We start from the raw sequence: 23202 nt of genomic DNA, 5'->3' as shown, positions 1-23202 counted from the left end.
AAGGGCGGAGCCTCAGATTATAAAAGGGCAGACGCGCACGAGGCTCGCTCTCTCTGGTCCATGAGCTCTCACCCTGTGGTCCATCATCCGTTCTCTCTCTGGTCCATGAGCTCTCGCCCTGTGGTCCATCATCCATTCTCTCTCTGGTCCATGAGCTCTCACCCTGTGGTCCATCATCCGTTCTCTCTCTGGTCCATGAGCTCTCGCCCTGTGGTCCATCATCCGTTCTCTCTCTGATCCATGAGCTCTCGCCCTGTGGTCCATCATCCGTTCTCTCTCTCTGGTCCATGAGCTCTCGCCCTGTGGTCCATCATCCGTTCTCTCTCTGGTCCTGAAGCCTCTTCTGCCCTTCAGTCTTTTCTTGTTCGGTCGTGGGTCGTGAAAGCACCAGCAGCAACGCCGGAGAGAGCTCGCTGACCATGCCAGGGGCCCGAGGTCAGGCGCGGCTACGCAAGGCCGTGGGGAGTCGACGTCGCGACCTGCCCACCGTCGCGCCACGAGGGCGCGGGTAAGACCCTTCAGTCTCACGGGACCCGTTCGGTCCTCCAGGTCCCGTGCCATAAACGTTTACGAACCCCGTCTACCTCCCTGCCTATGGGGAGGGTTTTTCTTTGTTTTCGTATGCATGCTGTGGCGCCGTGTCCTGCCAAGTAGAAACTGTGTAAGTGACTGTGCTTGTAAATAATAACCGTCGTCGGTGGTATTGCTTTTGCTTCTATGTGCCTGTACATTGCATGACTGCCTTGGCTGTATATACGTGTGCTGTTGAAATAAATGTTCTTGTGTGAAATGTATCCCGTTCATCGTCTTTTTCCCTTTTGAAAGTGCCATCTTGAATCGTGGAATAAATTAGTAGAGGGTTTTGAACGCCCGGTAAACAGAATCACATCCGTCGAGGTCGGCGATTACACCACTCGGTTATCACTGTAGCACGGAACGGACCGCTTAAGCGGTTCGTTCTCTAGGCCGACCTGCGGCGAGGTACGATCGCCCGGTCGACTACTCGCGCAGGTACTTAGGTAGGTCGAATTTGGCGAGCAACCCTATCCTGCGCGGGTGGGCAATTGGCACGATCATGGTGAGGTTAAACCCCCACCCGTGACTGGCTCCTGGTGGTAGTTCCAGGAGGGTCACGACTGAATTGTCCGTACGGTGGGCGACGCGGTTGCGATTGGAGTTACGCAATCGCTCGCATGCCAGGCGGGCCAGAATTCGTAACAATATTATTATTTAAACTTCTGGTATTGGTATAGAATATGTTTAACTTTTCCCTTCCTGAAATTTTATTTCTTACTCACCACAATTACATCATCCGTTCCTTCCTAAATACCATTTCCACCCTCCACTGACCGAAAAAGTCTGAATTCCTTCCTCAATTCCCACTGCAAACCTTGCTGCCCCTTTCTATTTAACATGTGGCCTTCATTCTGGAAACACTCCCTTTATCCCCTCAGTGATTCCCACTGCTTCTTATCTCCCTTCATCATTCTTCCAGCCATTGGTTGATGTCTATTGTTCTGGTCATAATTTCTATATTGTTTCCTAATCTTGGGAGGATCCCAGAAAACATGACCTCACAACCCTTTCCTTTCAGCCTCTTACCCAATATCCTGTATCTATTTTTCAAAACCTCTGAGTAAACTTTCCCTACATCATTCACACCTTGGTGAACCACAACCAACTTCTTCCTGCCATGAACCGATACAACATCGTTTACCCTTCCTTCAATGTCCCGAACTCCCACTCCTTCAAAACGACACAGAATTCTGTCTCTACGATCCTTCCTGCAGAATGAAGAATCGACATATTTAATAATCTCATCACCAACAAAAACTGTCTCCCAGATATCATTCCTTCCAATCTCCATTGCTGCACCACCACCAATGCCTGCACTCGCTGCACCACAACTACTGCCTGCACATCCTCCACTGCCTGCCCCTGCTGCACCGTCACCACTGCCTGCATCCGCTGTACCACACCACTGCCTGCCCCTGCTGCACCGTCACCACTGCCTGCATCCGCTGTACCACACCACTGCCTGCCCCCGCTGCACCCCACTACTGCCTGCACACGCTGCACCACCCAACTGCCTGCACCCGCTGCACCACACCACTGCCTGCATCCGCTGTACTACACCACTGCCTGCCCCCGCTGCACCCCACTACTGCCTGCACCCGCTGCACCACACCACTGCCTGCATCCGCTGTACTACACCACTGCCTGCCCCCGCTGTACCACACCACTGCCTGCATCCGCTGTACCACACCACTGCCTGCCCCCGCTGCACCCCACTACTTCCTGCACACGCTGCACCACCCAACTGCCTGCACCCGCTGCACCACACCACTGCCTGCATCTGCTGCACCCCATCACTGCCTGCACCCCCACAACTGCATGCACCCACTGCATCCCCACAACTGCTGCACCCACTGCACCCCACCACTGCCTGCACCCGCTGCATCTCCACAACTGCCTGCACATGCTGCACCCCACCACTGCCTGCACCCACTGCACTCCACCACTGCCTGCACCCACTGCACACCCACCACTGCCTGCACCCACTGCACACCCACCACTGCCTGCACCCACTGCACACCCACCACTGCCTGCACCCACTGCACCCCACCACTGCCTGCACCCGCTGCATCTCCACAACTGCCTGCACATGCTGCACCCCACCACTGCCTGCACCCCACCACTGCCTGCACCCCACCACTGCCTGCACCCACTGCACTCCACCACTGCCTGCACCCACTGCACTCCACCACTGCCTGCACCCACTGCACACCCACCACTGTCTGCACACGCTGCACCCCCACAACTGCCTGCACCCGTTGCGTTGCCACTACTGCCTTCCTTCTCTCCTTCGTTCGTTTCTCATTCATGTTTCTCTTTCGTGTTGGAAAGATGGAGGGTTCTTCTTCTTCTCCTTCTTCTTTTTCTCCTTCTTCTTCTCCTTCTTGTTCTTCTCCTTCTTCTTCTTCTTCTCCTCCTTCTTCTTCTCCTTCTTCTCCTCGTTCTTCTTCTCCTTCTTCTTCTTCTCCTCCTTGTTCTTGTTCTTCTCCGTCTTCTTCTTCACCTCCTTCTTCTTCTCCTCGTTCTTCTTCTCCTTCTTATTCTCGTTCTTCTCCTCGTTCTTCTCCTTCTTATTCTCGTTCTTCTCCTCGTTCTTCTCCTTCTTCTTCTCCTTCTTCTTGTTCTTCTCCTTCTTCTCCTCGTTCTTCCTCTCCTTCTTCTTCTCCTCGTTCTTCTTCTCCTTCCTCTTCTCCTCCTTGTTCTTCTCCTTCTTCTTCTTCTCCTCGTTCTTCTTCTTCTCCTTCTTCTTCTTCTCCTCGTTGTTGTTGTTGTTGTTGTTGTTGTTGTTGTTGTTGTTGTTGTTGTTGTTGTTGTTCTTCTTCTTCTTCTTCTCCTCGTTCTTCTTCTTCTCCTTCTTCTTCTTGTTGTTGTTGCTGTTGTTGTTGTTGTTGTTGTTGTTCTTCTTCTTCTTCTTCTTCTTATTCTTCATCTTCTTCTCCTCGTTCTTCTTCTTCTTCTTCTCCGCCTCCTCCTCCTCCTCCTCCTCCTCCTCCTCCTCCCCCTCCCCCCCCTCCTCCGCCTCCTCCTCCTCCTCCTCCTCCTCACAAACCCCCTCTAGTTTCCTCTCTCTGAGTTCGAGTGAAACGTTCTGTTTCAGATTATTCGATATTTATTCGTTCCCTCATTCGTTCCTTCATTCGTTCCTCGTATTCCTTTGTTCCTCCCTGACGCTGCATCGTGGGGACGACTGGAGGGATGGTTTGGTGATGGAACGTGGTTTGTGGTGTGTGAGTGAAATCAGATGTGAAGATGGACATTGTGAGAGTTTCACCGGAGATTTGGGATCGAACACGTGAGTTCCTTCACCGTAACGATGGAAACCGCGAATGGTATTGATAAACGAACATGATGTTACCTCACAAAACTCGTACCCACGTGGGGAGGAATCTTCTTCCTCTTGAAAACCATCTCGACGAGGCGAATGAGTGGTGCTGTGGGAGTTGTTCTGAATGATTCACGTTGATTGTTTCATCACGATTTGTTAAAAAAAAAATCAAATGAAATGGTCCTTGTGAGGTGTACACGATTCGAAGATGGCCGTTGTTGATCTGCAGAACCTATCTCCATCTCCATCTCCATCTCCATCTCCATCTCCATCTCCATCTCCATCTCCATCTCCATCTCCATCTCCATCTCCATCTCCATCTCCATCTCCATCTCCACATCCCATCCCATCCCATCCCATCCCATCCCATCCCATCCCATCCTCTCTCTCTCTCTCTCCAGGCCCATCCCATCCCATCCCATCTCTCTCTCTCTCTCTCTCTCTCTCTCTCTCTCTCTCTCTCTCTCTCTCTCTCTCTCTCTCTCTCTCTCCTCTCTCCTCTCTCCTCTCTCTCTCTCCACAGGCCCATCCCATCACTCTCTCTCTCTCTCCACAGGCCCATCCCATCCCATCACTCTCTCTCTCCCTCCCTCCACAGGCCCATCCCATCACTCTCTCCTCTCTCCTCTCTGTGTCTCTGTCTCTCATCACGTGGACCATTGAACAGATCTCAGTTGCTGCTCGGTTTGGTCTAATCTCACCTACAGCGGGATTCTATCGTTGGAGGGGAAATGACGTGGGTTACGCCTCGTCGGTGGGCGTGGTCACCTGGTCAGCTGGTCACCTGGTCATCTGATGGTTCCAAATACCAAATGGGCTTCCTGTTCTTGTACACCATTCATGAAGCAATCAAAGTGCTCTTCACTCACGGAACCTTCATCCCATGGTTGGTTGGCTCCGTTGGTGGCAGGAAGGAATCCTTATCTCAATCATGGAGTGGTGGCAGCATTTTAAAGAACCACACATGTCCATCCATCCAGACCTCCCCGTTGATACATGTGGGCCACTGCACATGTCCAACCAGGCAGGCAGCACACACTGACGTAGGAAAGCTGTTGTGTGAGTGCTGTATGTCCAACACACACCATGCCCCTAAACGATGGTGTCTTCCCAAAACCGAAACGGTGACGTCGTTTGAAAACTGGACACAAAGTATGCAGTATTGGGCGTTTGTACCTGTCACTTCACTGAGCAATTGTCATCCTATCATTTGCCCAAACACATCTAACATCACCTTCGTTAGACAACTTGTTCTTCACAGCCGCAATTTTCCCCACGTTCTTGCTGGGTTGGCCAGGGGAAGTTCACCTCAAGTTTATCACGAACCAGATGGAGAGGCCTGACGTTCGATGATGATCAGGCAGGAATTTATAATTTGGCCAGGGTGCCGGTAATAGCTTGCCTACTCTTCGCAAAGGACACTGTGGGATATTTAATATCCACCAACTAACGCCGGAAGATGGGACTCGCAGTTTAACAGCCATCCGAGGGACAGCACACACAATGATGGATTGCTCTTCCTGTGAAACACCGGGATGAGTTTATAACTGCGTTGAGGTTCAAACTCAGACTCGACAGCTTAGACGCTAGTATGCGTACCTATAGGCCACCCTATCAGCCCATTACACCATGCACAAGTATCCTTCTTTGGTATACAGATTACTTTAACATTGTCTTCTTCTTTTGGATTGATTTCAGGACCCATTCACTGTACCAGCTTGGGTGGGATAACCCTCAGTGCAGACCAATTGCTCAGTGAAAAGGTTCCTTTTTGAAAAAACCCCAAAACAAATCAGTAAATTAATGTTTCAAGGCCTCGGTGGAGTAATGGTCAGGGTGTGGTCTGAGTCTGCGAGGTAGGTGTGGACCTCGGCCGAGTCTTACCAAAGACTTTTAAAAATGGTACGTGACGCACATTGATGCCTCGCCCTGCTTTTAAAGCACCGAGATGACGGTTCATAGCTGGACTGAGATTCGAACACAGGCGAGACAGCTTGAGGCGAGTGTGCGTACCTCTTTTGTGGAATTTTGTTGTTAACTGACTCAGTGTAAATCCTATTTTCGTTATTGTCTCTTTAAACACCCAAATCATCCACTGTCCACAAGGAAAAGTACATTTCATGGTACCACAGAGTTCAAAACACTGAGATGTAAAACATCCGCAATCATTTACACCAGGCTAAGTTTACATTTTCTGACATTTATATGCTTTCGTGGGAGTGGAGAGAGCTGGGAGAACAAACGGAGAGAGAACATGGTGACTTTTAGCTGGCCTTGGTAAGAATCAGGCAAAATACTAAAAAAGCAGACAACCAAAAGGAGTACAGGATCAGACCGTAGGTTATCGGTCTTACAAAGAAATGAATACAAGGAATTGTGTATATAAAAGGCAGTGAGTGCATGGGTCTGATAAGCATTAGGTAAAAGAACTCAAACTGCAATACGTGTCACACTGTCACTGGGTGAAAGAGAATGACATAATCATGGCAAAAGTTGCAGTGTTATCAACCAGGTCACTTTGTTTCATAGTAGGACACTCCTTTCAAAAAAAAAATATTTTAGTCAAAAGACTCTTGGGTAAAGGGAAACAAAACTGACAGCCAATTCGTCTATTGCATCAAAATTATATTTATAAAGCACCAGCAACAATTATGATTGAGAGTACATGAATATAATTATTTTTTTCTTCCACAATGCCCCCTTTTTCCCTTATCAGGAAAATTTGAATAATTATATTACACATGATCACCATACCGCGTTCCTCGAGGAGAAAAGATATCCGTTACACAAGTTCAATCAACAATGGCAGAGAGTGCTCATATCAGAAGAATGCTGGATGGCGACCATCTCAATAGTGTCCCAGCCAGGTTAGTGAGTGTGTTTCCATTTAATTCATGGCCTGTTCATCAGCATGTGTCACAAATCGAAAATACATGCTACCCGAAGTCAGAAGATAAGCAGGTCAGGGTGTAGATAGAGCAGCACCCAACGGGAAACACAGTCGAGGCACACCTTGAGCTGCAGAGAGGGTAGATCTTGGCAAGTATGAGCTTGGGCCCGACACTGAGTTGAAGGAGACAAAAAGGACTCAAGAGGTAACCCAGAGATCCAACCCCAGCAGAGTTTGGGGCCTCGTAGCAGCAGTTTGTGCAATCAGGTTTGATTCACCAAGTGAGCTGTGCACGTTGGATGCAGCCGCGACGGCTGCACGAGCCCCGCCCTCACCATTGAACACATGTTGCAGATGACTCGCCGTGTGGACCTTCAGGGCCTTCGTCGTGCATTGTGCAACCACGGCAAGTTGCTCATCTTATCTCCTCAGGAAGGGGGAAGTTTCATGATCACGTGTTGAATGCCCAATCACCCAAATCTGGGTTCTCCCCATCGTCCAATCTTCTGGTGGAAGTTTTTCCAAAGCTTCATTAGATGAAATTGTACACTGCATAGTTCAACTGCTCTCAACACTCTGAAACAAACACAATCAAGGTTAAGCCTCGATTCAACACCAATCAGTAAACGTCATCGGCTCATGTATTTCAAAAAGACTGACAAAGGTTCTTACATAAGCATTTAACTTGTATTATATGTCACATCAATATTTTATCCCTTTCCTTATTTTTTTTTTCCCCACACCTAAATGACATGCCAAAATATACAGAAATCTCAGTTGTATGTACACTCAAAAACATTCGTCTCATTTGCTATTTCCATGTAGAAAGGGCAACGGTTTTTATCAGGGTTCCAATTTGCAATCAATAATTCTTTTCACCATCCTGCAAAAAGAAAATCCTTTCTAGTCAAGAAAAATATTCCATCATCTGTACAATTATTATGAAAGTTAGCGACTTCTTTCAAGTAACGAATCCAAAGCGATTCGATTTTGCAGTTTCCATTTTAACATTTGCAATCATTTTAACATTCGTATCTGCTAAACAATTCACAATTTCATTCACAAGCAGTTCCAGAGCAACTGTCATTATGCATTTATTTATTTCTAGCTAACGTAGCACTTCAGTGCTGATGAAAGATGGTCAAAAAATCACGCACCTGTCCAATTAATAATATTTAAATTGGCTTGTGGCATCATCGCTCTCTTTTCAATAATATAATTCTTACATTCTGACCGATTTAACATTCATTTCACATGGTCATGCCTTCTGTACTCCGCATAATTCTGGTTTATCGTTTGTTTGTCTTTCTACAAATTGTAGAGGCATTTTACTTAAATTACAGTCAGGCCAGTCCCAGCTACTAATCAGTGAGAGCAATACAGTTACAATACATGGTACAATTCCTAATTCCATTTTATTGATTTCATAATTGCTGTTTGTCTCGCCACTTCCAGTCATTCTGCATTTGGTTATGTAAATACCATGCAAATAAATAACGACAAATAATGTAAACAAGCCGGTAGGCGACGAGGAATTCGCTAGGATCGAAGCGCTGGATACGATGCTTTTCATTCTGACCGATCCACCGACGAAGATTCATTGCCAAGACGTATTGGTTCACATACAATTGTTCCTCTGCCTGGCAAGATTTTTCCTATTGCATATTTTGCCAACTGGCATTCCTCATAAAAAATGACGTTAAATTGACACCCTATTTTTGAAGGACTACCATTTGAAAAACAATCGGTTTGCTGGTTTGTGTTGTGGAGCCTCACGTTGCAGACACACACACACACACACACACACACACACACACACACACACACACACACACACACACACACACACACACGGAAAACCCGATAAACTTCTCTCAATACTCTTGTTTGACCACACCTCCTGAGCCACACAATATTTTTAATAAGCCACGCCCACTTTCCTACGCCACTCCCACTTTTCATCAACCACGTCCACTTTCCCTAAGCTCCGCCCACTTTCCTCAGCCCCTCATAAAAAAAACGACGGTGAATAGACACCCGATTTTTGAAGGACTACCATTTGAAAAATGAAACCTCAATAAAAAATCGGCTCGAGTAAAATTTTCTAAATATCTCGAAGTGTTTAATTCCGAAGTCTCGTTTCTCTACGTTCAAAACTGAAGAACAAGTATTGAAAATACTGTACGTGGTTTTTCGGCCGCTGCACATCAACGGGTGGTTGCTCGGCAACAAAATTCAAACGCGCACATTCCCAGTATATATTCCACATGTTGGCAAAGTTTCATCAAAATCGGTTTGCTGGTTCGTGCTGTGGAGCCTCGCGTTGCAGACACACAGACAGACAGACGGAAAACCCGACAATAAGGGATATCTAGCATATATAGGGAATCCAATAATTTTTCATATGTAAATATCAAACAAATAACGAATTCAACAATCATTTCTAGAAAAATAGACAAAGAGGAGATGTTTATTACTATGCCTTACTTAACAATTAAATACAAGACATGGGTACCCAGCAGATCATTCAGGGGCGAAAAGAAATCCGGTGTCGGCTTACCAAGGCAGAAGTCACCGTGCGTTGAGTAAAAATCAGCCAAAATGTGTGAGCGTGGATTTGGTCCGCTGCCAGTGCCTTGCTTCGCCGTGCACCCACCCGCAAACAGGCTCGAACACCAATCGACATTACATCGTCACTCCCAGGAACCAGGGACGCCAAGAATCAGGTACGCCAAGGGCCAGGTACCGAGCAGAACCAGCAGGAATGGTCCAACTGTCACCAACTGTCACCAACTGTCAGAAGCTATCAAGAGCTGTAACCAATGGTCAGGAGCTATCAGTAATCGTCAAGAGCTGTAATTAACGGTCAGGAGCTGTCAGAACCGTTACCAATGGTCAGGAGCTGTAACCAATGGTCAGGAGCTATTAGGAGCTGTAACCAATGGTCAGGAGCTGTCAGTAACCGTAACAAATGGTCAAGAGCTATTAGGAGCTGTAACCAATGGTCAGGAGCTGTCAGTAACCATAACAAATGGTCAAGAGCTATTAGGAGCTGTAACCAATGGTCAGGAGCCGTAACCAATGGTCAAGAGCTGTCAGTAACTGTCAGGAGCTGTAACCAAAGGTCAGGAGTTGTAACCAACGGTCAGCAGCTGTAGCCAACGGTCAGGAGCTGTAACCAACGGCCAGGAGCTGTCAGTAACCGTCAGGAGCTGTAATCAATGGTCAGGAGTTATAACCAACGGTCAGGAGCTGTCAGTAACCGTCAGGAGCTGTAACCAACGGTCAGGAGTTATAACCAACGGTCAGGAGCTGTAACCAATGGCAAGGAGCTGCAAGGAACTGAAACCAATGGTCAGGAGCTGTAATCAATGGTCAGGAGTTGTAACCAACGGTCAGGAGCTGTAGCCAATGGTCAGGAGCTTTAACCAACGGTCAGGAGCTGTACACAACACCCAGGAGCTGCAAGGAACTGAAACCAATGGTCAGGAGCTGTAAGGAATTGTAACCAATGGTCAGGAGTTGTAAGGAACCATCAGGAAAGCGGACCTCATGTCCTTTTTATAGGCGACCAGTGTGGGCGGATTCTCAAGCAGACTTCAGCCAAATCCAGCTCACCTATTGGCACATCGCTGCACGTGACCTCCAACCGTCAATTCTCGCGATCATCTCTCCTCACTATCGAACAAGATGCAACAACCAATTAACACAGGCCTGGCTTACAACGCCATGTTAGGGGCACTGGACAAACGCCAGAAAGCAGTCATTTGCCGGAATTACCGAGGGAAACGTCAACGGGTAATTATCACCTCCCCATTGAGCCCGACATGAACAAGAGCCAGCCAGCGTCCATAGAGCTGCTGAACGGGGCGTCAAACGTCGATGGTAAAAGGTAGATGCCTGAGGTAAATGATCTACAGCCATGTCTGACCATCAGAATAAACTGTCCAGAAAAAGCCCCGTGGTATGTTTAACCAAATGTCCTGTAAGTCCGAAGTGTAAATAAATTGTCCATTTCCAAGCCAATGCATCCTGATTGAAAGGGAATAGAATGAGTCTACATTGGGCTAACGGCTATCTCTTGCGTGCACGAACGGTGAATATTGCTCATGCGGAAAATGAATACTGGCGTAAAATCATACGTCATGAATGTGTCGCAAAGAGGAAAAGGTTATCCCATAAGAAAGAAAGGGAACCTATTATTTACCCTTCTTTAACGCATCAGAGTTGGAATCCCACCAGACAAGGGGATGGGTCTATTCTGAACGTGTATTTATGGAAATAACTGTCTGAGGACCTGGATGTTGTGTGCATTAGTCGGATCCGATTCTGAAATCCATAACAATATTTTGTCCCCATGTGGTGACCATTTTTGTAGTGAGGTGTGTTCTTCCGCAGATGTAATGACGATCATGAAAACCGAGCCTGAAGAATGGGAATTTCAGGAAGTGCGAGGTGAGCTGGAGGAGGATAAACCGATACGTCATTTTAACATCGTGCACAGGAATATCGACATTTTATCTTTCATTCTTTCTCCTGTTTCTCTCACTCCCCCATTCACTAGCCCTCCATTCTCAATTACATCCTTAATATTGTTATGGGTTTGGCGGGTGTCACGGTTGTGAGGGGAGTTTCTTGGATTCACCTCCTGGCCATTGACCCGTAAGTGGAACATTGGCTGATATCTACCCATAATGAAATGTTGAGGCGGAACTCTGTATCACAAGTACACATGATGGTCTAACCAATGGAAAGACGATAGGGCAGTTTGGAAATCAGTTTATTAGGATTCGCAAAAAGCATGTATGTACAAGACAAAACGGTGTCACAAAAGAAAGCAATAACCCTGAGCATGTAAGCTAACTTCGTCAGTCATCTTATCACAGTCTCTAAACACACAGGTGCCTCAATCATTCCGGAAAAAGGAAAGAAGAAAGATTTATAGACAGAGGAGTGAAGCAGGCAGGGTGTGGTGTCGACGTCATACGGCTCATGTGGTAATGAACAAGAAGTATGGTGCGGGTGAGTCGGAGGTGCAGGTGAGACGTGCAGTGTGTGTGGGTGAGTGTAGTGCAAGTCCTGAAAAGGACTGTTGTGGACTCTGTTGACACTGCAAAACCAGGTAGAGTCACTGAGGAGCTTGGGGTGGCAGGTGCAAGGATGTAAGGTGCATGTGTAAAGAAATATCGGGCAATGAGTTGGCTCTGAGGAGAATTATTGTCGATTATTTTGATGCTCGAGTTTGTGGTTGTTTTTAATAAAGTCAGCATTGGAGGTATTGTCAGTGAGGAGGTGGTAACCATGCCGGGAAGTCCACATCTCGCTTGATCTGCCTGGTGCCCTCAGTACCTTTGCACTGCATTATTCGTGCCCATTCCACGGCGTTCAGTGCCTGTTCCGTTGCGTTCCCCAGTTGCTTGGCATGGTTATCCTCACCCTCCGCTCGATCGACTAACTGCTTGATTTTGAACTCTTCTCTGAACTTGAACCAACTCAAACACAACTTCTTATCTGAACTCTAGAACTGACACTGTTTCGATTCTGAACTCCACCGCAAACTTCTCTGCCAGGCATTTTATTCACCTCGCTTCTGTCATCTCTCACCTCCACCTTCCGTGATCCAACCACTCCGATTGACTGGCAGGCAAGGATCCAGCCATTGCGTTTGGCTGCAGGAGAGCAGGTGAAGGCCTCTGTCTCAGAGGCGGTGGAAAGAACAGGGCAATGCATCTGACGTTTTCATGAACACCGAGCCATGCCTGAATTTGCTGCACTAAAGATGGTGCTGTGTTTGATTGAAGCGCTGCTGAATGGATTTATGTTGTTCTTGATGTGGTTTGTGGAGTGAATGTTGTACCTCTTTTGAGTCGAAAGTGTTTGGAAAAGCCAGTCGCCGACTGGGAATCCTCCATCGTGCAAAGTCCTTCCTCGTCCCACCTGAGCCGCTGACCACATGCAAAGCTTTCGTCCGCAGCCTGATGGAGTACTGCTCTCCCTTCAAGGCTGGTGATCCTGCCTCTCACCTTTCGCGGTTTCACGCTGTGGAAACCAGGGCATTTCGTATTACTTGTAAAAATAATTACAAGCACATACAGTATGAGACAAAAATAAAAAATCTCAACAGTAGAAATGGGATTTGAACTTTCATTCCCAGCATCATGATCAATGGTTGTGCTCAGTTGAAAAACAAATTTTCTTTTTAAAAACGTACCTAATATGTACACATTTTGTCCCCACCGGTAGCCATTTTTGTAGCGAGTTCTGTTCCTCCGTAGATTTGACGATCGTGAAAACCGAGCCTGAAGAATGGGAATTTCAGGAAGGTAAGCTGGAGGAACATCACAGCACTCAAGTTGTTCCTCCTCTCTCATCATTCCCTTCCATCTTTCTTCCTTTCCTTTTGCAATAAATTTATGAATACGAGCTTATAATGTCAGTGTTGTATGAATTTCCATCCTTTTTCACATTTCCTCATTTCCTCACATTTGTCCTCTTTTGTTATTTTTTATTCTTCCGTCGGTTTATCACTCGTGCCTTTTGTGAGTGTTTGCATCGAGAAGTTGAAGGTCCTTCCTGCTCAGGATTTAACCCTGTACCTCTTCCACAATTGAAAGAGGACGTGTTGAGGAGCTTGTTCATTTTCTTGCAGAGCAACGGTTGATCAAACAGACATTGAAAGAAGAGTTTGTTTTTGGTGATGACCATGAACGGAGAAAAAGGAGCGATGAGGAAATTCTGCCAAAACTAGGAGGTGAAATGAAAGAACAAATGAAGTTGAGAAAATGTGTGGTACTTTTGGAAAAATTAACTCAAATGGACAAACAAACCCAAAAGTATCCTTCCCACCTTCGCACCAACAAAGGATCCTACAAGTGCAACGAGTGTGCAAAGTGTTTTAGTTTCAGATGTAACCTCAATCGCCATTATGGGATACACGTCTTGCAAATACCTTACACGTGTGACAAATGTGGGAAGAAGTTCAGGAGGAAGGGAAGATTCAATTTGCATCTGAGAATTCATGCTGGAATACGACCCTTCAAGTGTGAAGAATGTGGAAAGGCATTTGCAGCCAAACCACACTATTTGGTGCATCTCAGGTGCCACACCGATGAAAGTCCTTTTGAATGCCAGTTCTGTGGAAAAACCTTCAAACGGAAGTCAAATCTACACCGACATCAGAGGCCACAAAATAAATCCCATTTCTGCAAGACATGTGGAAAGGCATTCGGTGCAAAATGTCATCTTGTAAGACATCTTCGTGTTCATTCAAATGAACGACCTTTTCAATGTAAAAAATGTGGCATGACCTTCAAACACAACTCCCATCTTCTGCGCCATCATAATCATCCACACCAGTGCAAGGAAAGAAGGGGGATGTTTAATGGTAATCGATGCTGACCACGTGTTTGGTCGACCCTTGGACCAAAATGGCTTTATCACGTCGTTACTTTTCATTTTGCCGTTAGACCTTTGATCTTCGTGCTACTTCCTCCTGATTGTTATTTTGGGGGAAATCGACAAATACTGACATTTGCATATTCCTTTCCAATTGGTCAGTGTTCCGATGTTAGCGAGAAGGTTGTCATGTTGTGCAGAGCATGGCTTTGGGACTCGTGTCCTGTTCTGGTTCGATCATCATACTGACGTCATTTTGTCACAATTAAACAAAGTTAGCACAGAACCTTTGATTATTTACAGTGTAACATTAAGGCATAATGTAAAATCCCAATGTCCATAATTTCATTTTCATCACCTATCTTTCAAATACACTGCACATCATTATCTTGTACGCTCACCGACACAACACCAAGATCTCTTCATTCTTTCCCATTGTGTTGCTCTCCCTACCATTGTTTCTCATTTTGTGTTATTCCTCCATTACTTCTTGTGCAGATCTATCTCCCCCATACCCCTCGGTAGTATGTACATGAACGTTTCAACAGGTTCTACTTTGAGTCGTTCCGTTCCTGCATGAACCGAGATTGCCATATCTATCTGTAATTCCAGCAATCTCTGTGCGTGTGTGTATGTGTTTGTCTGTCTGTTTGTGACCGCTGTTTCTCGACAACCACTGGTCCGATCTAATTGAAACTTGCCAGGTATATTGCTGGGGTCCTGAGTATGTGCGTTTTCAAGGTTTGATATTAATCGGACAAGTGCTTCCCAAGTTATGGCCATTTATTTACCAAACCAAAGACAAGACACGTTGCTGCGTCGGCGTGGCCAATGGGGAAAGAGCGCCTTCGTTACCGTTGTGTAGGAGTGGTAAATGGTCAATGGCAGCGAATATCATGGCAGGCAAAGACAGGGAGGTAAACTTGATTTTAATTTGGATTTTAATTATCTCTGTGTGTGTAAGTATCACAGCAGTTGTTACTTCAATGCAAGCGATAATTTGTGGAATGATGTGAACATTCCATGCGGGCACGCACCACTTCCGTATAGTGATGACTTACTGTATTCTAATAATTTCTTATGTGCATTTATGGATAAACACAATGCCCCAATCCAGTCGTTGTTTACGAGAGCGAAGGAACGGCCTGTGTGGTTGTTTGAAAGGTTGTTGTTTTTTTTGGGTTGCACGTACGGCCACGCACGTACGGGCATGCGAGAGTGAAGGAACGGCCTGTGTGGTTGTTTCTGGCACGCGGTTTGAATATTTTTATTTATTTATTTATTGCACGTACAGGCATGCACGTACGGGCACGCACGTACGGGCACATACTAGTAAATAAAAATGATGTACAAAGTAAGTTAAAGGGAAGGAGACATGTTGATTTTTAAGGAGACAATTGTGTTTGAGAGTGACACCATTTGGGATCTTGATTCTCCTTTTTCTCTCTCTTCCCTCTGATGTGCTTCACTCAGTTCAATGACTCTGTGCTTCCCTTATTTTTTGTGCATTTCATTTTACTCCTGCAAATGTCAAATTTTGTGCAAATAAATACAACCGCGTTTGATTGCTTGCGACTCTACTTGCCCAGTGCGTATTTGTAACATCCACGGCTCATTGATGATGTTGTTTTTTTTCTTTTTTCTGTTCAACATCGAGGCTCATGGAAGGGTGATAGAATGGACGGTAAAAGGGCAATGATCTGACGGAGCTACATTTGGAGGGAATGTGCAAACAGGAATGGAGTGGAGGAATTGCATTAACATGCAAGTTTGAGGGCTGCGTTAGTTTGGGTTAATGGGAGTGTAAAATATGCATAGAGACGGGGAGTGTAAAATATCATGTGTTGTGTGAATGTGTGAATTAAGTAATCAAATAATGTTGTTTGATTTCTAATTGAGATGTACCATCTTCTGTTGCAGAGAGTCGGTGCTGCCAAAGCAGTTTATTGGCAAGAATTACACTGGGTGGTTTGCCATTCCCTTCCCTGCAGTAGTTGGGGCAGGAATTTGTGATTTGTTCAGGATGCCGGCGATAGCTCGCTGACTCTTCATGCAGGACACCATGGGATCTTTAACGTACACCAACGAATACCAGCATATGAGATGCCCAGTTTAACGTCCATCTTAGAGACAGCACACACATTGATAAATCACCAGGATGACAGTTTCTAGTCGGGTTGAGATTCAAACCCAAGCTGGACAGCTGTTCGGTGAGTGTGCATACCTCTTGACCAGCTATCTGACTCCTCTACCACAATTAAATCATGTTTGATGGTTTTTTTTTCCTGGTCCCTCTATCATAAATAAATAAATAATTGGTGTTTTACGCAATTACTCATGTTGGTTCGTTTTGGGACACTTTACTAAAATTAAATGATTCACTACTATCACTTTTCTTTTAATAATATTTACTAGTTTACAAGATACGTTAAAAAATGACAAAGTATCGCTCTTCCATCAGGGTTGGTACATTGTCCATTTTTTCACTTCCTCTTTTAAAAGCTGGTTGGGTGGTTCAGAAAAGCAATTTCCTTTCCTCAGTCCAACACAGCCACATGATGCTCTGGGAAATTCCAATAACATGGCAGGGAAACAGAGGAAGTTTTATTAGCCCCCGTTGGACTTAGTCCGAAACAGGGGCTTATGGATTTGGTCTCGATTTACGTGTGCGTGTGTAGTCGGGTAAATCTACAACAAAAAATAGCCTTACCCCCAAAAAATTGATACAAAAGGTTTTTTTAACGGTTTTGGGTAGGGTTTGACCTCCAAAATAACATACTAAAAATCTACTCAAATCCACCTACCGGAAAGGGCCTATTTTCAAGATGGCGTCCAAAATGGCCACCGTGGGCTTAAATTGCCATAGAATGGGAACTAGTTGGCCTATATTTGCGATTTTTTGTGTCAATTTCCATGTTTCGGAGGTCAACAAATCTATTGAAATCATTTTCAAAGTTGATCAGTGATGGAAAAGCCTTAAATCCAAGATGGCGTCCAAAATGGATGGCGTAATAAGTTCTGGGCGGGTCTAAGCCCTGATCTTGTCATCGAACAGACCTTGATGAGATCCCTGAAGAGCACTGGTGGCCTAACACGCGGAAGTGGGATGGGTGAAGAACAACGGTCTCTATGGACAATGTCAATGCCGGTCACGTCGGAATATAACAGTGCGATGCAGGAATTCACTGATCTTTTGTACACGACTAGTGAACAACACAAGGAATTTAGTGGCGCAAGGATGGAAAGAGATGCTTCTGACCTAGCCAAAATCAGTTCAAAACTCAGTGAATGCTCTCCGTTTTCTCCAGATCCCTCACTAAGAAATGTTGTGACTGGAGTGGTGGCCGCGTCGGATGTGAATGTCCACGAGCATAAGTCTGTTGGAGAGAAGATTATGGAAAGTATGGTCAATAAACCCGCTTTCACATCTTCCTTCAAACGAAAAGACAGAGCCAAAACACTTGGAGATGTATCTTCAGTCAAACTTGGTCCAAACAGAGCAATTGACCCTGCTCTACTCTTTCAAATATTTCTTGTTGTGTCAAAAACAGGAGACATTTCGTTGGAAGATGTCATGGGCTATGAGCTGAGCCCATTTCCCCCTGCCCTGTTTGAGGGTATAGGTATTTTCAGAAAGGCTGACAAACCTCAATTAGTTCAAGCTATCAGAGACCATTCTGCCAAAGTGTCAAATGATACCGTGTCTGACTCTGTTCCCCAAACTGAGCACTATGTTCTTGATGGTGGCTCCTTGCTGCATCGTTTGTCATGGACAGCCGGGGACAGTTTCAATGTGATAGCCAAGTCGTATGCTGACTTCACTATTCGTCACTATGTAAAAGCAACAGTCGTTTTTGATGGTTATGATGATGGACCATCTATTAAGGACAATACACACAAGCGCCATGGCCATATTGTTCATCCAGAAGTCAGCTTCACACCTGGAACAGAATTCTCTGGCAAAAAGGATGAGTTCCTGTCCAGGAGCTCCAACAAGCAACAGCTCATCAACCTCATCAGTGAGGAAATGAAGAAAATTGGCTTGAACGTAATTCATGCACCAGGGGATGCCGATGTAGACATAGTAAAAGCGGCAGTGACATCGTCATACCAACAATCAACTACCCTGATTGGAGAAGATACAGATCTGTCGGTGCTATTATTGCATTACGCTAGCGTCGACAGCAAAGAACTGTATTTTCGTTCTGACAATTCATCCAGGAACTGGAAGGTGCACAATATCAACCAGCTGAAAGTATCATTGGGTGAAGAGCTATGCCCACATCTTCTCTTCCTTCATGCCTTCACTGGGTGTGACTCGACATCTCGAGTATTTGGAATTGGAAAAAAGTCAGCATTTCAGAAACTGGCAAAGGGGGATTCAGCAATCAAGACTTGTGCAAACACCTTCCTTGTCCCCAACCAAACAAGAGACATGGTCATGAACGGCAAAAATGCCATGAAAGTATTATTTGGAGGACATCCCTGTGATTCCCTCGCCAAGTTGCGATATAATGTCTTTGTGAAGAAACTGGCTTCAGCTAAGTCGTTTGTCACCCCAGAACGTCTGCCACCAACAGCGTCTTCAACAAGGTTTCACTCTCTGAGAGTATACTATCAGATTATGGTCTGGATGGGGAGGAACGGAAACTTGAAGCCAACAGACTGGGGTTGGAAACTGGAGGACAATAAACTAGTTCCAGTCATGTCAGACAAGGACGCTGCTCCAGAAAAGTTGTTGAAGATGATCCGATGCAACTGCACAACTGGCTGTAGAACAAGTCGCTGTAGCTGTAGGGGATACGGTCTGCCATGCCACAGCGTCTGCAGACCCTGTCAACTTGATACCTGCGAAAATCCTTTCAACAAGACAGTATCGGAGGACGAAGAGGAAGCATAGTTTATCTATGATAAATGCTACTTCAATGAACGAACTTTCGTTGATGTTTTCGATTTACCCTAACTTGAAGGCATTTTAATTGAAAGTACGTTCTAGAGGAAATGGTGATCATTGTGAGAGCCGATTAATTTATTACTTTCTAAATTACCAAAGCATATTTTTATTTATGTTATGCACAAGATGGTCAATTAATTCTGATCACTACACACGGGACAACTTTTCAGGTAGACACTATTTGAAGGATTGGGCATGACCTCCAAAACATAGGAATAAACACAAACACTACAAATGTAGTCCATTTATTGTCTGTTTTAAAACAAGTACACGCCCATGGTGGCCATTTGGGGGGGGGGGTGGGGGGCATTTTGGACACCATCTTGGATTTAAGGCCTTACCATCACTAGTCAACACTGAAAATGATATCAGGTGATTTGTTGACCTCCAAAACATAGAAATCGACACATACATCACACAAGCACAGCATTTATTGACAATTTAGTGGCAAATTTATGCCCATGGCGGCCATTTTGGGGGGCCATTTTGGCCGCCATCTTGAATTTAAGGCTTTTCCATCACTGATCAACTTTGAAAATGGTTTCATTGGATTTGTTAGGATTGGATTGACCTCCAAAACATAGAAATTGACACAAAAATCACAAATGTAGGCCAGCTATTGCACATTCTATGGAAATTTAAGCCCATGGCGGCCATTTTGGACGCCATCTTGAAAATAGGCCCTTTACGGTAGGTGGATTTGAGTAGATTTTTAGTATGTTATTTTGGAGGTCAAAACCTACCCAAAACCGTTGAAAAACCTTTTGTATCAATTTTTTGGGGTCAAACCACAAATTTACTCTACTAATGTGTGTCCGCAACCATATCTCGACATGTATGGACCAATTTTATTTGTACTTGGCACAAAGACAACATATGATTCTGTACATATGCACATTCTGATTTTTTCATGATGCAATCAAAGATGGCCGACTGGCGGCCATTTTAGTTTTTAAAAAAACAAACAAAACCCCGGTGTCAAATACGTCCTGAACCATTTGTCGGACATGCATTGACTGATCTTGTTCAAACTTGGCCCACAGATAATGAATGATAGCTTACATATGTACATCAATTATTTTCGACATCAGATCCAAGATGGCCAGCTGGTGCCCATTTCAGTTATAACAAGCTCAAATGAGCAAATATCCTCGTCCTCTTAATGCTGACGTCATAAAAACGAATGTGACGTCATTGTGATGTATCAGGTTTGCGATAAATTATCTGTGCTAATGCCCGGCTTGATTCCCGCAAACAAAATTCAAACAGCTTGCCTAGTTTCAGAGATAATGGAATCGGCGATTTCCATTAGCGACAATATTATGACGTCAACTTTTTTTCTAGGAAGAATTTCCAAAATCGGAGATGGTTACTGCCTGCGTGTGGGCTTTCTGCATATACATGGCAAGTTTCACGAAGATCCGATGAAAACTCTGGGTTGTGAAACAAAAAATGTCAAAAAATAGGAATGACGTCATAAAAATGGATATGACGTCATAGTGATGTATCATATGTGCGGTAATTCATCTCTGCTAATGCCCTGTTCGATTCTCGCAAACAGAACTCAAAAAGCTTGCCTAGTTTCGGAGATAATTTTTTAGGCGATTTCCATTAGCGGAGATATTTTGACGTCATAACTTTTTTTCTAGGAGGAATTTTCAAAATCGGAGATGGTTACTGTCTGCGGAGGGTATTTTTACATATATATATATGCCAAGTTTCAGGAAGTTTCGATGAAAACTGTAGGCTGTGAAACAAAAAAGTCCACAAGAAGAAGATGAAGAACAACAACGTGAGTCAGACTTAGAGATCCTCCACGAGGATCTAAAAAAAGCCTGATGTTGAATACTTCCTCAACCATTTCTCGGATATGCATTTACCGATGTAGTTAAAACTTGGCACACAGATAACGAATGATGGCTTACATATGCACGTCGTTTTTTTCGAGATCAGGTCCATGATGGTGGACTGGTGGCCATTTTGTTACTTAAATGTGTCCCCAACCATTTATCAGACATGCATGGTCTGATTTTGTTCAAACTTGGCACAAGTACAGTCCATGATTGCATACACATGCATCTCACTGATTTTTTTGTGATCTGATCATTGTTGGCCGACTGGTAGACTGGCGGAAATTTTAGTTGTGAATAAATATGAGCTAGCCCTTTAATTATGAAACAATCATGAAAATTATGAATCCATACAACAAAATTATGAAAATAACAGGGGCAATTACTTTTTTTGTTTTGTTTTACTTGTTTGATTTCGTTTTTAAATACATACAGTACTTATACTGTATGTAAGTGTATAATACCTGTTTAGTAATAATTTCTGGCTGGATGAATTAGGCCTCATAAAATGATGACATCAATTATTTAAATTTATCTTTTAACTGGAAATATTGGAACACCTTTGTCCTGAGCATTCCGGGTCAGAGGTTCTCCTGGAAAACAATAATAATTTTGCATATTTATTCGTTAATATAAAACATTTATTTATATTGATAAAATATATTTACTTGTGAACAATGATATAAAATTTTATTCATAAGTATTTATTATATCAAAATTAAGTTTTACTTTTTCTACATTTATTTGAGTAAAATATTTTATATTTATTCCTTTGTATTTGTAAAATTGTAACATTATTGCGGTTCTACAAAACCGCATGGCTCTAAGGCAATGGCACCCAACATACAGTTATCCCCAGGAAGTTATTTCATTAGTCTTTGTGCAGTTAGACCTCCCCTCATGTCTAGTGGGTTAATGGGACGAAATGTGTTGCCTGGGTCTTGTAGTTGGGTCTAATATGGAATAGGCAAAGCCGAGAAGCTAACGTAGAATTCTTCTTGCATTCGATGCTGCAATTTCCGGTTACTTCGGCCTGGATTCGGGATCAGCGATCAAATAATGTAAATCACGATTAAAAATTATTTTTTGATGATGCGGGAGATATCTTTATTAAAATAAGTGGAGGAAATATACACCATGTCTGATATTTGGGTCTTTCATGTCTCCGACGATGCTTTTATCTCCCGGGACGCATCATTCCCCATGACAAAAACCCGAAGCAAAAGGGTCATAGCCGACGACACGGATTCCAAATTGCCAGGGTATTGTGTTGTTGTTGTTTCCTAATCTCTCATGTGCATGCGTTTAGTATGAAGCTCACTACGTTCGCGATTAACTAGTAACTTTCATATTCTGATTCCTATCCTAACCCTGTCCTTTTAGCCATGGGACAAAACAAGCAAGCAAGCACACACCCCATTCAATATGCAATTGATAATAAGCACACCACGATGCCTCCCATGGTTAGGAACCACAATCCCACTCCACACTATACCACCCGTGCATCACTCGCCATTATTTCATTCAAATCTGCGCGCCAATCCCCAACTGGCACTTCACCTTACTTCGCACCTCGCTCACCAAACCTCACCTCTTTGACCACAACTGCCTCCCGCACCCCCTCGTACCACTGCGTCGCTACAATTTGCCACTCTATATAGAGGAGTACTGCATGACTCGGGCTGACATCGGGACCGCGCGATGCTTGGCCAAGTAGCAGATGGCAAGAGCTTGACTACATCTGCCGGGGACGTCCCGGGTGAGCACGCGGAATTGATACAACCCTCATCCTATCGCCAGATCACGGCATGACGGGCAGCGAGGAGGGGTTGCAAGAAGAACGATCCGGTAGTTTGATATTGGACCTGGGTGTGTATTTTGGCTTATGAGAGGGGGCCCGTGAGTGGTGGGGAAAATCCATTGCTATTCGACATTCAGACTGCACTCGGAGCACATTCAAGGCTGCTGTGCCAGCTCAGGGAGCATACCCTATGTTGAGTCAGGAGCTTCGACCCATGCCAAAGCTGATGGGCAACTGAGGCAATTTCCGGTCCCAGAGCCTGGCAGGGCTTGACTAGTGCCTCTGAGTCCCAATAGAGAAGCTGGATTTGGGTCACAGTGCGACGCTTTGGGTCATCACCCTACCCTTCGTCTGGGGCTTATAAAAGGGGGAGCTTGGAGCTGTTAGCTCTCTTCTCTTCGCTGCCTCCCC

At 44.8% G+C, this 23202-nt stretch overlaps 1 protein-coding gene across 2 annotated transcripts; it reads left to right on the top strand.

The window, feature by feature from the left end:
• The first annotated feature begins 3721 nt into the window (after nucleotides 1-3721).
• On the top strand, nucleotides 3722-16986 carry LOC147010257 (uncharacterized). 2 transcript variants are annotated; one of them, XM_085863191.1, is made up of 5 exons: nucleotides 3722-3868; nucleotides 11190-11246; nucleotides 13067-13114; nucleotides 13441-13542; nucleotides 16107-16986. In XM_085863191.1, the coding sequence occupies exons 1-5, from the start codon at nucleotides 3826-3828 to the stop codon at nucleotides 16178-16180; spliced, it is 324 nt and encodes a 107-aa protein (XP_085719317.1). In that variant the 5' UTR covers nucleotides 3722-3825; the 3' UTR covers nucleotides 16181-16986. The 2 variants fall into 2 exon arrangements, with proteins under 2 accessions (XP_085719317.1, XP_085719315.1); XM_085863189.1 differs by lacking the exon at nucleotides 16107-16986 and having other exon boundaries at nucleotides 3723-3868; nucleotides 13441-15761.
• The last annotated feature ends 6216 nt before the right edge of the window (nucleotides 16987-23202 follow it).

The sequence above is a fragment of the Eptatretus burgeri genome, chromosome 17, assembly GCF_056783735.1.
Source record: "Eptatretus burgeri isolate ZD-2024b chromosome 17, Ebu_testis_v1, whole genome shotgun sequence".
Taxonomy (NCBI): domain Eukaryota; kingdom Metazoa; phylum Chordata; class Myxini; order Myxiniformes; family Myxinidae; genus Eptatretus; species Eptatretus burgeri.
The sequence above is the reverse complement of the archived record's forward strand: the minus strand, read 5'-3'. Positions and strand labels throughout refer to the sequence as shown.

What these genes read in the sequence shown, in the direction of transcription:
- LOC147010257 (XM_085863189.1), top strand. Translation starts at nt 3,826, where the DNA reads ATGGACATTGTGAGAGTTTCACCGGAGATTTGGGATCGAACAC. An exon ending in GGAGATTTGGGATCGAACAC is followed by an intron (nt 3,869 to 11,189) that starts GTGAGTTCCTTC and finishes GTTCTTCCGCAG; the next exon opens with ATGTAATGACGATCATGAAA. An exon ending in GGAATTTCAGGAAGTGCGAG is followed by an intron (nt 11,247 to 13,066) that starts GTGAGCTGGAGG and finishes GTTCCTCCGTAG; the next exon opens with ATTTGACGATCGTGAAAACC.